Source organism: Cricetulus griseus, assembly GCF_003668045.3.
Source record: "Cricetulus griseus strain 17A/GY chromosome 1 unlocalized genomic scaffold, alternate assembly CriGri-PICRH-1.0 chr1_0, whole genome shotgun sequence".
NCBI lineage: Eukaryota > Metazoa > Chordata > Mammalia > Rodentia > Cricetidae > Cricetulus > Cricetulus griseus.
In genome coordinates, this window is record NW_023276806.1 from 188,157,573 (window position 1) to 188,172,718 (window position 15,146).

At 43.5% G+C, this 15,146-nt stretch overlaps 1 protein-coding gene across 1 annotated transcript in view; it reads right to left on the reverse strand.

Annotated features, from left to right (window-relative positions):
* The window catches only part of Tmem178b (transmembrane protein 178B), a 385,192-nt gene that overhangs the window by 246,818 nt on the left and 123,228 nt on the right, over positions 1-15,146 (reverse strand). The window contains exon 2 of the mRNA XM_027391532.2: positions 3,504-3,617. Coding sequence (XP_027247333.1) covers positions 3,504-3,617 — 114 coding nt within the window. The remainder of the gene's footprint in view (positions 1-3,503; positions 3,618-15,146) is intronic.

Sequence of the window (15,146 nt, forward strand, 5' to 3'; positions counted from 1 at the left end):
GTGATCCAAACAGTGGCATTTGCTAAGTTCATCTCCTGAGGCCACTGTCCCCTCCTTGATGGTCAGTGACACTGTCCTGTCCTGCTCCAGGCCTGGAAATGGCAGGAGATCTGACTGAGGAAGACAGAACACCCACAGTCTACAGAGGCAGCTGCCTCACCCCTGCTACCCACCTGGGCTGGATAAATCGAGCTGACAACATTGAAGGACAGTCAGGCTTAAGTGGACCAAGGACACGGATTGCAGCTCTAGAAGGAATTCTGCCATCCCTCCTGATAATGGGGGAAAAGACGCCCATGAGACCTCACTAACCCTTGCCATCCAGGTCAGAGCATTGTCACAACTCACCCAGAACACTAGAACATAAAGGCCACACCTCTGCTCCCCTCCCTTGTGCCCATGTATGCCAGCCCTTAACCCATGGGGCAAGCATTTTACACACTGGGATCTGGAAACATAGTGCCCTATGGGTCATTTTATCCTTTTACCTCCCATTCATACAACCATGAGATGGGAGAGCTGAGAGCCCTACAGTTAAGCTTTGCATTTGTTGGGTTAACTTTTCAAAATGTGTAATATAGCTTTAAGCCAAATTGTGCCTTTTCTTACTTGAAAGCTATTTTTTTTTCTTTCCTGTAACAGGGGTCAGTGATCTGGCCACATGCAAATTCCCAATGAAAAGTGTATGACCCAAAGTGAATCAAAGTTCAAATGTTTGTCTTGTTATTTCATAAGAAACAGATTACAACCCCCCAATCCTATTTCTTTCTCTAAGAAAAAAAAAACTGAGAAAACCTACAAAGCATAAAGTATTAAGGTCAAACTTCAAAATGATAGCCAGGTTAATTTATTTTTCCCCCTTTAGATTATTAAAGCATACAATGATATTAAGAAATTGGTGTGGGTTTTATTTTTCCAGTTGTAGGGTTAAATACTGGGGCTTGAATATATTGGTTAGGTAAGTGCTCTATCACTGGGCCCTGGCCCCAGAAATCATGTTGGGGGTGGGGGTCTCTGAACATTTTTCAGAGCTGAGCACATGAGTTTCCTAATGTTTAATTTCTTCCACTATATTTCAAAAGACGTTTATGTGCCGATTTCCTACCTCATGTCATCAAAATACAACCTCTGAAAATTAACATGGACACAGACCATGCCTCCCCATCATGCCAGCATTGCCAGTTTGGCTTAGGACCAACTTCAATTGTGACAGATGCTCACTCGCCCTCTGGCTTAAAATAGCTGTCATAGATGTCAGGCACGGCAAATGCTCTCTGCCAGCTTAATAGCCCATTAGGCAACTTCATGAAAGAGGCAAATGAATCCGTCACCAAAGGGGAGCATCAACTTCACCCACCACCATGGGCTAGAGACCTTGGGTTTATCAATCGTCGAAATGGCTTTGATACGTTAAAAATAGAAGTCGGGCACACTGCTTGGCTACAGAAGCTGCCTGCTAGATTTTTCAGAACCCAACAGCACTACAGTTGGAGAATGAGCACCCTGGAGACACACAGAGCTCAAAGAGGACCCCCACAAAGCTCTCTCTCTCTTGGATCATGCCATGTGGCGTTCTTCCAAGGATGGCATGATGGAAAATCTCTTGCAACTCCAGACATCTACCCTGGTCACAGCCAATGGAGTTCACCAGGCTTTCCCTTGAAGTATCTGCAATTTACACTGAAATCATTCTCCTTCTAGCTGAAAAAAAAAACCCACAAACTATTTTAATTGCTTGAAGCAATTCTACTATGCTGTAATTATCACATTGCCTTGTAATTATTTGCTTTGTGAATGCCTCTCTTCAACCCCACCCTTCTCCACCCCCCAGACTCTAGCTCCTTAAAAGAGCTCCCCATGGCCTTGATACCCAGTACATGTCTGGTGTGTAGAGAAACTCGGGAACTTAAGACAGAGGGAGTCCATTTCAATCGGAAATGTCAGTAATTTTTTTCCTCTTACATTCTGAATCTTATTATGAATCCCAGAATCTATTATACTCATTCAGCTAATCAACAAGACTTATGCACCTTGAACATCCCTTTAAGTGACTATACTAGACTGGTGCATTGTGAAAAATCAGAAATTATCACCACATATTTCTATATTTGGAGTCTTCCATGCCAACCATCTAAAAGAAATTAATAACCCTGACTACTAGAGTCTCTAAGGCCAATCTCACAGAAAAATTAAATATGTATGTGATATACTTAACTCAATGGGTAGCACATGGGAACACTCTTTGAACATTAGCTCTTTATCCCCACATGCTACTTAGTGCCTCCAAAGTGACAACAGTATGGCTTGCAGGGTCATCCTGTGGCACCTGCTCCATCATTGCTGACCAGAAGCATTGAGAAGCCATCATCTGGGCACCGTTTTTTGTATGCTTTCCCCATGAGACCAGTGAATGTTCTGTTTTAATATTACTTCCACTCTTTCGTCTCTCCATTCCCCACTCCAAGCTGTGGATGCTTAGAATCAAGTTAAAAAGTGGACTACACCCTGTGGGGCTCCATGCATTTAATAATAACCAGGCAAAAAGATAACAATGAAGACAGGAAGAACGTTCTAGCCTAAAGAACTGTCTTCTTCTTCAGAGTTCATCAGCTAAGGGAGTTTAGCTATCGGAGTGTGATAAAAGAATTCTCATGACTATGTAGCTATAAACTGAGCCGGATCCTTTGGATGTTGGGTGAAAAAATGATGTAGGAAGAAGAGATAGCAAACCCAACAGAAGTACGCATGCTTCCTCACAGGATGGATAGGTCAACATTAGGAATGGGGCCAGCAGTAAGTGGAACTCTCTTGCCACCAAGAGGCAATGGATTCCCATGGAGAAGAAGTGTAAAAATAGCTAACCATCTCTGTTTGCTCATTAAGTCACTCTCCCATTGTAATGCAAGTCTCTAAGGATCACTAGACTAGAAATTCCCAAACCAATAGGCATAGATATTTAGTTCTTTGCTGAGTGATCACTCATGAGCCAACTGCTATCATTCAAAGGCACACAGAAGCTTGTAAGCAGAGACAGCCCTCCCGCTTAATGACCTCCACCTAGGTGCAGATCCCCTAGGTACACCCTGAACCCATGAGCATGCCTCACCCTTTACAAATAACAACACAGGGGACTAGCTGGTTGCCACAATAATATTTCAAGCAACTTGGAGATGTGCTGGAGTGAAATCCCAAGAGCAGATCCCATAGGTTAGGTGAAATTTCAGATGCCTATCCAAAGAACGAATTAAGATCACTGTCTAACTGATAGTGGTTTGAGTTTTGTTTGGTTGGCTTGGTCTTTTGAAATCTAAAACAAACTCCACAAATCTACGATGCAATGGAAACCAACTCAGGCAATTCTGACCCACAGACGTGGGCCATCATAGATAGTAGATCCATGCCAGTGTTCAGAGATCTCAGAAGGTATATACAATCCCCTTCCCCCAAGCCCTCCAAGTGACATGATAGCACAGTTACAGCCAAAGAGATGCAGCTGTACTTACGCAGGGCGTGCCACTCATCCTGGCGAATGGTCTTCGTGATGTTGAATGTGAGGTTCCTGGGGATGGTTGCTGAGGAGTAGTGGTACTTGATATACGTGCATCTCTCAATTTCACCTGAAAGAAAGAAATAGAAAACCAACTGTGAATGAGTGAGCGCCTCTTCTGCATCCTGGGATCCACACATCCATCTTGAAGAAAGAGACATGTTTATATGGCCAATAAGCTTGACCCAGAAAGAACAAGAGAGTAAGTCTACAATCAGATGGCACTGACTTAGGAAAATGTGTTTCTAGGATCATGCATAGAGTAGAAGAATCAAAATTTGGACTACTAGAAGCTTTTTCAAAAAGTAGTGATCATGTTTGCTGAGCCTAAGGAAAAGCAAATTTCAAAGTTTAAAAAGGCTGATTGCACCTGAAGAACAATATTTATCAACAATACTTAGGGTGTCCTCTTGCCTCCCTATGCACATGAACATACAACTACACACACACACACACACACACACACACACACACACACACACACACACACACACACACACCTTCAAGTTAAAAGACGAATTTGCAGGGGCTGGAGGTTAAAAGCACTGACTGCTCTTTCAGAGGTCCTGAGTTCAATTCCCAGCAACCACATGATGGCTCACAACCATCTCTAGTGGGATCTGATGCCCTCTTCTGGCATAAAGGCATACATGAAGATGGAGCAGTCATATGTAAATAGATCTTTAAAAAAATAAAAGAGGAATTTGTTCTTTACAGACCTTGAAAGAATAATACTCAACTTCATATGGAAAAACAAAAAACCCAGGGTAGCCAAAACAATCCTGTACAACAAAGGAACTTTGGGAGGGATCATCATCATTGGTTTCAGGCTCTACTACAGAGCTACAGTAATAAATACTACAGAGCTACAGTAATAAAAACAGCATGGTATTGGCATAAAAACAGACAGGTGGATAAATGGAATCAAGTCAAAGACCCTGACATAAACCCACATACCTATGAAAATCTGATTTTTGACAAAGAAGCCAAAATTATACAATGGGGGCAGGAAGCATCTTCAACAAATGGTGCTGGCATAACTGAATGCTGGCAGTAGATGAATGCAAATACATCCATATCTGCTGCCCTAAACAAAATTCAAGTCCAAGTGTTTCAAAGACCTCAACATAAACCCAGTTACACTCAACCTGTAGAATAGAAAATGGGAAATAGTCTTGAACTGGCCATCTCCTGTAATCAGATTTACCCCAATTGTCATCAGAGAGCCTTTATCCAGTGACTGATGGAACCAGTGCCAAGATCCACAGCCAAGCATTGGGCCAAGCTCAGGGAATCCTATAGAAGAGAGGGAGGAAGGATTGTACAAGCCAGGGAGTGTTAGGGTCATCACAAGGGAACCCACAGAAGCAACTGGCCTGCTCATCAGAGCTCACAGACTATGGGTTGATGGTTAGGGAGTCTGCATGGGACCAGCCTAGGCCCTCTGCATTTGTGTGAGGGTTGTATGGCTTGATCTACTAATGGGGCTCCTGGCAGTGAGAGTGGTGCCTGTCCCTAATGCTTTGTCTGACTCTTGGGAACCTATTCCTCATACTGGGTTGCTTTGCCCAGCCTCAATACAAGGATATCAGTCCTACCTCAACTTGATAGGCTTTGCTTTGTTGGCACCTGTGGGAGGCCTGCCTCTTTCTGAACAGAGGTGGAGGAGGGGTGCACTGGGGAGGGGGGCAAACGTGAGGTGGAGGAGAGAATGGTTGGAGGGCAGAGGGGAAGCTGCAGTCAGGATGTAAAACAAATGAAAATTTTTAATTAGGAAAAAAAGGAATTTGCAATCCAATAAATTTAAGTTTCCACACAGGCCAGTGAGCTTACTTCAGCCCTGCTGATACTGTCTGTGCTTCCAGCACCCAGTCTTCTAGAACGTGACAGGAATGGAAGGCTACCTTCCTTTTTTTTCTTTCCATCCTCTGAACACAAAACTTTCAAATCAATCTAATTCTCTTTGAACCATTCTCTTCTCAGGTTTCTTGAGACCCTGGCCTCAGTACTTGATCTAGCTACATTCTAAATATTGTCCTTATCTCCACATGTAAGTATGGTCCTCACCCCTGATCAAGTAAACTTTGCTTTGAAACAGAGACCATTACAGAAAACTACAATGGATCAAAATACAGGGTTGTAGATCCCAGCCCAAATAGATACATCTACAAAACATCTTCCACGTCTAAGGCTCAGGATATTTTGGAAGACAGGGAAGAAAGATCTGTAAGAGCCAAAGGATCGGGAAGTTTGCTGTGAGACCATGTCTCCCAGTAATTTCAGAAGCCACACCCATATAGTTTCAGCAACATGAGCTGAACAAAGACAACAACAATAGATATGCAAAAATGGATGGGGGAAAGACCACAAAGTCTCAACCTACACAAAGAACTGTAAACAACTGAGGAGTGCTGAGCATGGGAGAAAGTCTTACTCATGGAAGAGCACATGAATTAGTTATCCAATACCAAATGGACGGCCCTAAATACACATACAAATAGCATTATTCAGACTGAGAAGGTTATATTTAGGAATATAAATGTATCTACATACACATACATGCATGTAACAGCAATTAATGAGAAAATAGGCCACAAATTTTAAAGAGAGTAAAGAGGGGTATATGAGAGGGTTTGAAAGAAGAAAAGGCAAGGGGGGAAAGTAAAAGAAAAATTTAAAGTCACTATTAATCAACTTGCTGTGTAATCAAGTTACCAAACTTTTCTTACATCTTAGGGCAGAGTTTCTTAAAGGTGGCCCCTGGGCCAGTAGTATGAGAATCCCACAGGAACTTGCTAGAAAGGGATCTTCTTGCATGTAACCTCAGATACACAGAAACTCCAAGCTAGAGCCTGGCTAAAACACTAAAGCCTTCCAGGTGGTTCTTGCCTAAGTTTAAGGACTGCTCTTTTGGAATCCAACAGAATTTCAAGGCATTAATTCAAGAACCTCCCACATTTGCAACTTTCCAAAGGAAGGCTGGCTAGGACAGCTTCGATCCTCACTTTCAACCTGCTGAGGATTCTATTGATGTTTGCTTATCTGGAGGATATTAAAAACTTAGTGTCAGAGCATTGTGAAGAATCAGGAAGGGGTGGTTTTTAAAGGTTAGGGGTTTTGAAATTTGGTTTTTCACCTGAATGGATTTTGATGGTAATCCATTTTGCACCCCACTGATTTTCAATTTATAACTGGTGGCACCTGATTGAATTGTTTGACCCCTGGCCCACTGTCAGCAGGGAACCTGGCAATTGGTGGAGTGCAATAATTTACGGAAAGCCTTGTGAAACTGATGCCTTATTGTAAATCATATTTGGACAACTGCCCAGTTGCCAGTTATTGTCGGACATTCCTCTAACAGGACGCCCTCTATCTGGAGACCAAGTTCTGGAGACTGTCATACCCTCTTTCCCTGTACCTTGAGTTTTCAGTCTCTCTATCTCTGAATCAACCTACATGCCCTGGCATCCCTCACCACCTCCACAACACACCTCCTTACACCTTGCCCTGCCCGCCTCTCTTGACTGGTCTAGAAAACATACCTACCAGACAATTCCCGTTGCCTCAACTCAAATCCACCCCACATGCCTGCACTCCCATTACATAATGTCTATTAAAAGCATCACATACCCCCATCTATAACATCAACCCTAAAGCCACCTCCTCCCTGGGAGACCCTTCTTTCATGGTCATCAAGTTCTATCTACCTTACTTCAAAAATGTCCCTGGGATCTTATCTTTCTTCTCTAGACTCATTTTATCCATGGCAGTTGTCCTAATAAAGTCATATGGAACATAGTGCTTCAGCCAAAGCCAGGCCACAGACAGGATAGGGGTCCCTTAAAACAACAGCACCTGCTGATGTCTGATGTCGTGGAGATCTTAGTTCATGTAAACACACACTCTATAAAATTCACAAAGTGAATCAAAATCTCCTATGAACAGATTTTTCAGAACATGTCCCCATTATTAGATGATACATTACAAAAATAAACTAAACTAAACTAGCTCAGCTAACAGCACAGTTATGTCCTTTCCAACCTTACATATGTCACAGCACACATGGAGATGTATAGAGAACACTCTGGTATAAACAACTGAGACCAAGCTCCCTGAAGAGAGAGCCATTTTTAACACACCTGGAGCCGATTTCTGGCTTCTGCTCATATCCCCAAAACTCCAATACAGATAATACTCCATTTAATCCACTGTATGACCTCACTGAGTAGGTTAAACTATTACCACTGTCTCCCTATTTTACAATTGGTAAGGAAGTGGTGGGGAAAAACAACTCAGTGACAGGATAAGAACTCAGGGTTGTCTACCCGAAACCTCCCTCCGCTCAGCCACCCCCTATGCCCGCATGTCATATGTCATACAAAGAAAATATGATCACATACTCTATCAGAGGAATCTGATGACACTGGCTGGTCCTGAGAGGACACTCACATGGTGACTTCCAGGCAAAGCTTCCCTTTGTCAGGGCAGCACTGATGCTGGGTGCTGAGCTTGCACCTCCTTCTCTCCGTTCTCATGACGGAAAGACACCATTGGCTGGGACTTATCTGCTTGCAAGCCTCACCCTTCCTCTTGTGTTTCTCAAGGGCAGGGGCACTGTCTCACCCACCCATCTTTATCTCTTCTGAATCTAGCACAGGGCACACACCAATACCATACACTTTGGAGACAGGCATGGCTACCACAAGGCACCCTTTGGAAGGCCACAACGTACAGAGCCCCAGCTGTATTTATTACAGGCAAGGGATTAAAATAATTGGGGCAAATTAAAAGTGTGATGGCTAAAAGGAGGTGATTGTTACAGAACTCTGAGAGGCTACATAGCGTTCACACTCTCTGAACCAGAAGAGGCTTCTCAGTCACATGAGGCGGAAGTTAGCCACACTGATCACAGATCAGTGGCAAATGTAGGTCAATGGGGCTTTCTTCTTGCTGAGGTGAAGAAACAGGAAAGAAAGACCAGAAGCAGATATAAAACACAGAAGGTTAAAATAAGAATTCCCAGCAATGGGTTGAGTAGTTACAGTGGGGTAGGTTGTGGTCCGCATAACGGAACTTTTTGGAGTACCTGGGTGCCTAAAGCCAGCTGCTGTCTGTCAAATGCTGCATTCTAGTGGGCAAGGCTGGGAGCTCCCCTGACAGTGGGGCTGCCCTGATCTAATCTGCATAACAAAAAAACGCTACATAACCTAACTGTAACCCTACATGCAATAATTTTAAAATCAAACAAAATCTTCTCTGGACCCAGCCTTGGAGCACAAAACCAGATGCCATTCGAGATTATGAGATTGGTGCTTGTCACTCATGTCTGAGAAAAGTGCCTGATTTCTTAGCTGAGGTCACATTCTCTTAGCCTCAACACAAACCCAACAAATTGCTCTAGGTTACAGGAGAACTGAAATGAGCTGTTGACCCCATGGCCTCTCCACCTGCAGCTCACTTAGCCAGGAAGAGGAAAGGCCTCATGACACTCAGCAAGAGCAAGAAATCAAGGTCCAAGCCATGCAGGTGGTGGCCAAAGAGCCAGGCTGGAGCAGCAGGAACAGCCCCCAGGAGCCCTCACTGTTTGCTTTGCCTCCGGGATTGCTAAGCTTCCTGCCTTTGACAGCAATTAAATAGGAAAGATTCAAATATTGCCTAAAAAGAAAGGCAAAATATTTATCCATGTGTCTGCAGGTCCTGCCAGTGTGCTGGGCTTTCATAAATACAGGCACCATCTGGGTACCCAATACGTGAGCCCAGAACATGAGCTCCTGGCTACAGACAGGTTTCCCTGCAGTGAGTGTTGCAGAGGGGCTATCTGCAAGGCAAGAAGCCGGCTGAGAGAGAACCTCGCCAGAAAAGGGGGGCAAAGATACCTTCACCACCACTTGAGTTTCATCGCAGAGACTCCAAGGCCCTTAGAAAGTCCCAACTGAGGGACACCCTGGCCAATGAGGTCCAAAGTGCAGTTCCCTAGTCCCTACCTCACCCCTGTGACTTCTCTCGTGGTCTTCCTACCTATAGGCCAGACACTAAATACTCTAACAGAAGACTGAAGAGAATTTTTTAAAGGACAATTTAACTCAAACACACACACACACACACACACACACACACACACACACACACACACACACCCCACAGGCACACCCCACAGGCACACACAAACATGCATGCACGCACCAAAACAAAAATCTTATTTTAAAATGGGCAAAGACTTAAGTGACATTTCACCAAAGAAGGTATTTAAACAATGACCAGGTGCATGAAAAGGCTGAGTGTCACAAACCACTGGGAGAAATGCACATCAAAACCATGATGAAATGTCATCGTACACCTGTTCAAATGGCTACTACCAAAAAATAAAAGTGTTAGGGAAGAAAGAGACAGTCAGCTAGGTGTGGTGGCTCATGCATTTAATTCTCACACTCAGGAGGCAGAGGCAGGAGGATCTCTGAGTTCCCAGTCAGCCAGGGCTATGTAGTGAGAGGAATGGAAATCGAAACCCTTGCATACTATAAATATAAATTGGTACAGTCACTATGGAAGGAAGTATGGAGGGTCCCAAAAAACTTTAAAATGGAACTATCATAGGACCAACTAATCAATATCCAAAAGAATTACAGTCTGTATCTCGAAGAGACATCCATTCTCCGGCAATTATTACATCATTCACAACAGCAAGAAGGAATTAATCTAAAGGTCCATGGATGGATGAATGGTCCATTTTTAAAAAATGCTATTCAGCCTTTAAAAGGAGATGTCAGCATGTATGGCTATATGGAAGAACCAAACATCACATGACCCAACTCACATGAGGGATCTGAAATAATCAAATGCACACAAATGAAGAGGCAAACAAAGCAGTGCTCTAAAAGTGTGAAACTTGAGTTATGTAAAAATGAATAAACTCGAGCTGGAGAGATGGCTCAGAGGTTAAGAGCACCGACTGCTCTTCCAGAGGTCCTGAGTTCAATTCCCAGCAACCACATGGTGGCTCACAACCATCCATTATGAGATCTGCTGCCCTCTTCTGGTGTGCAGATATACATGGAAGCAGAATGTTGTATACATAATAAATAAATAAAATCTTTTAAAAAATGAATAAACTCTAGAGATATGCTTACAACATCATGCCTGTGAGAAACAACACGACACCGTGGTGCACTCAAAAATCAGTTTAGAGCAGCAGAAGAGGGTAGTAAAAGATGTCCATGACTAGCAACAAAAGAACTAGCAGAACCTGGGACTTGAGGGGCAGAGGGTCACTGGAACCAGAACCTGCAGAAGGTGACCGTGTGGACAAAGCATCCTAGCCAGGTTGAAGCGACAGAAAACAAGCACCCAACCTCTCACTGGTCCCACTTTCAGCTCCTGAAAGCACCTCCCAGAGTCTGAACTCAACTGGAAGTGAGGGGGGAGCAGTTCAGCCTGGGGTGGTTAAGCAGCTTGGGGGTTTGAGGCTGAAAGTGCAGGCTGGCTTGGAGGGACCCAGGGGCTCACACCTCTTCCTCTTTCCTCTCTTCCACCAGCACTTCCCTAGCTCTAGCCTCTTCTAGAAAACACCACTCTCCTTCCTATTAGTGTGAGTCTCTACTCTACACTCTCCCTACCTCATCCCTTGCCTCTAAGTCTTCAATAGCAAAGGGAGTACTGGGAACTAGGAATGGAAAAAGATGGGTCTACTCATTCTCTACTGTATATCCTTCCTTTAAGACCCAAGGCATGCATGTCAAAACTCACGTCAGTCCTGAGTGTCATCCCTGCACATAGCAAGAACTCAATAAATAAGAAAGTGTTATCAGTGCTGGCCCTAAGATTGTTTGAAGGAGACAAGGCCAGGCTACTCAAATATGGCACTACCAAGACACAGAATAGCATTTAGAGAATTATGCTATGGTTTATCAACTGTCACACTATGATATAGGAAGCTGGCAGAGAAGGAGCTCTGAGGGGCAACTTTTCCATGTCTCCCTGTTCCCTTCATGAAGAACAGGGACAGAAAGGGAGGGATGGAAGAGTAGAGCATTGGCTATGATCAGGGCTAGTCTATGTGCTCATCAAAGGGTTCTCCAATAAAGGGTATCAAATGACAAACATTATATAGGTGCACGGGTGGGTGTGTAGAGGACAGGGGTCAATGTTGGGTTTCTTCCTTAACCACTTCCCACCTGCGTTTTTGAGACAGGGTCTCTCCAGATCTGAACCTGGAGCTCACTAATCCAGCTATACCACTGGCCAGCAAGTCTCATGGATTCTCCTGTCTCCACCTCCCCAACGCCACGATTACAAGTGCACACTTCTGGGCTTGGCAGCTTTCACTTGGATCCTGGGATCCAGCACAATGCAAGGGAAGCAATTTACTAACTGAGCTATATCCTCAGCCCCCAAAGTTCTTTTTTTTGTTGTTAATAATAAAAGGATGTATTCCATACCTAGCATAGGTTAGTTAGTCTGTTGTTATCCCATGTTGACATCCCATGTCATCTCACAAACTCAATGAGGAAAATATGGCCATATACATCCTGTTTTCCTGAAGAACAAAGTGGGTACTTGGATAGATGAAGTTCCATCCCTGAGTGCCCTCTAGCAGTCAGGAGGTGGCCAGATTTAAACTGTATCTCCAGACTCCACTATACTGGCTCCTGCTTGGTGGGAGTTTGCCTAGAAACAAGGGATAGTAAGACAGCCACAGTTTTACAAATGAAGGAATTCATTACATCAACTGACAAAGGATAGGGAATGGACAGAGTAGGGTAAGGTAGCAGCTTGTCTCCATGTCCCCGTGTAGCCCAGGACATCTGAACTTCCCAGAGGCCAGGCCTGTCACTGGCCATGGCATAGCCCCACACAGTTCACTCTCGCTGTCTCTCAAACTGGGCTGACAGTTCTCAGTCAGTTTTCTAGCCCAGGGCCTGACTAGCACCCTGCTCTTAATAAAGACAGATTAATTAGAAAGTAGAAAGAGCATATGGAAAAGATGAAAAGTCAATGGCAACAAAACAGAAGGAGAAGACAGCAAAAAAGAAGAGAAGAGAAAGAATGAATGAGAGAGAGAGAGAGAGAGAGAGAAGAAGAAGAAGAAAAGAATCAGAACTTAAGATTCAGCCTTCATCTCTTCTTTAAAGAGTATTTTCTCAAAGGAAAAAAATTACATTACATGTTATCAGGGCTAAGAAGTAGTGGGATTTTATCCAGCAGATTAGGAAAGCCATTTCTTAAATACATGAGCATTCTGTTGGATTCTTTAGAAGCAGACAAGGGAGCATAGTTCAGAAGGTTAGAGGTTTGAGATTGGAGATGATTAAAAGAGCAGGCAGCGAACCAGAGTGACTCCAAGGGATCAGGAACCCTGTAGATCCCACACATCTCCATCAGCCCAGCTCCACAGAAACAGATGGAGGAAGTGGGCATGGCCCACTTTTGACAACCAGCTAGGAATGTTGGCAAGAACTCTACTTAAGGAGAGACTCTCCACAGAAGCTCATCACAAGAAACATCCCTGCCACCTCTCCCATGCCTTCTCTTCAGCACCTCCTGCTCCTCCCAGATGTTCTGCAATGAAAGATTTGCAGCGCTTCCAGGTGCTGCCAGCCCAGCCTGACTGTTCTCTTCTTATCAAGGAAAAGTATTTGCTGCATCTTTGCTTTTGATGTTTTTCAAGCGTTCCATTTTTACAAGCTTTAGTTTGGAGCTTGTGGTATCAGTATGGCCTTTTAATGTGGTTTTGTATGCACAACATAGACTGAATCCTAAATATTGAATTCCTTTCCATCCTGTGTTACATTAGTGTTGGTTATGAGTAGTGTTCAGGAGTCCTTCTGACTGCACATGCAGAATTTCATTTTCCAAAACCATCATGTCCCAGCCCTCCTGCTGCCACATTCCAGGCCCTGCACACACCTTCATTTAGCCTGGTCTACTCTCTGCTATGAGGAAGCAATGTAGAACAGCTATTTGTATAAGAAAAATGTATTTCTAAATCTAGTAAGAGCTTTAAGATAGAGGAGTGTATATCCTCTATTCACAATGAGCAGCCAATAAAGACTCCTCCTGCTTATTGATATTAATGGTCAAGTTGGTGTTTGGCACATTTATACTTATTCCCTGTCAGCTGTTGCTTACCAAATGCTTTCTGGTTTTTGTACTGCATAAAGAACAAAAGTCAGGCACTTTCATAGATGAATTAACAGAAGCTTAAAGAGATACCCTGCTCAACACACAAATATCAGGTAGTAAAGCTGGGATTCTAACCTACCAGACACATTACTGAGCACCACACAGCACTCACACATGAAAAGAAATGGGGGAAATCAAGATCTTCTGAAGGAGAGTGGGGACCTTCCAAGGCTCCATGGTGCTTTTTTATTTTATTTTATTTTATTTTGGTTTTTTGAGACAGGGTTTCACTGTGGCTTTGGAGCCTATCCTGGCACTCACTCTGTAGCCCAGGCTGGCCTCGAACTCACAGAGATCTTCCTGCCTCTGCCTCCCCAGTGCTAGGATTAAAGGTGTGTGCCACCAAGGTGCTTTTCATATAAAGCAAAACATTTCCATTTATGTGGATTTGCAGCATATACAGACTCCACTGCTCTTATATTTGAGAAAGATGAAATGTTTGCTTCCATAGTTCCCCTCACAGCCTGAGCGAGGCTAGCACTGAAGCAATACACAGGTACAGAAGGCAAGACACTGAAAGCATCAACTCCATGTCAGAATCTCAACCACATTCCAGTCTCCATTTGCAGGACAATGGGAACCTTTGGAACAACTGGTCAACCTTTCTGAGCTTCCATTTCTTCATCGGCAGAATGCAGATATTTATGGTATTCTGCTCTTAAGACTGATGAGGAATAAATGAGATAGCCCATGTAAAATCTGCTCCACAGTGAGCATTCAATAAAAGCTCTCATCATTTATTAGTTATGCCTCTGGAGACATGTATCCTGCTCTTAAAATAGTCTATAAATATTTGAAAACAACTCTCATACCCCACCCAACCCCTTCGTCTCCATTCCTTCCAACTGAAGAGTCCCAAGTTCTCCCAAACATATGCAAAACCCATCAAAACACTGGTCACTTTGAAGTCCCAGCCTATGGATGAGAATCTCCCCCAGTGTCATATAGAACACTGGCAACCATCCCCACATTCAGTCAGATTTGTGTAAGCTACATGACCATGGGCTCCCCAGTCTAGGTGCTCTCGCTACAAAGATGATGAAATATTTCTTTGAGAAAAACAAAAGATCTAGCCAAAATGTACAAGAAGAAGCAATTATAGAGTCTTTATTGAGCCTTGGTGTCCTAGTTGCATTCTATTGTGATAAATAACATGACCAAAAGTAACTTGGTGAGGAAAGGGTTTGGTTTGGATTCTTCCTAGACTTGTGGATAGTCTTATCACAGAGTTGATCATCCCAAGGGATATGTCAGGCAATTTTCTACAATAACCTAAACTGACTCAAATCCTACCTATGTTCCTGCAACAGTCTTTGGGAATTTTGTTGTTGTGTTTTGGGTTTTTTTTATATTTCAGTTTATTAGCACAGTGTAGAATCTTCTATTTGTTCCAGCCCCTGAAGGAATTTTTGGATCATGA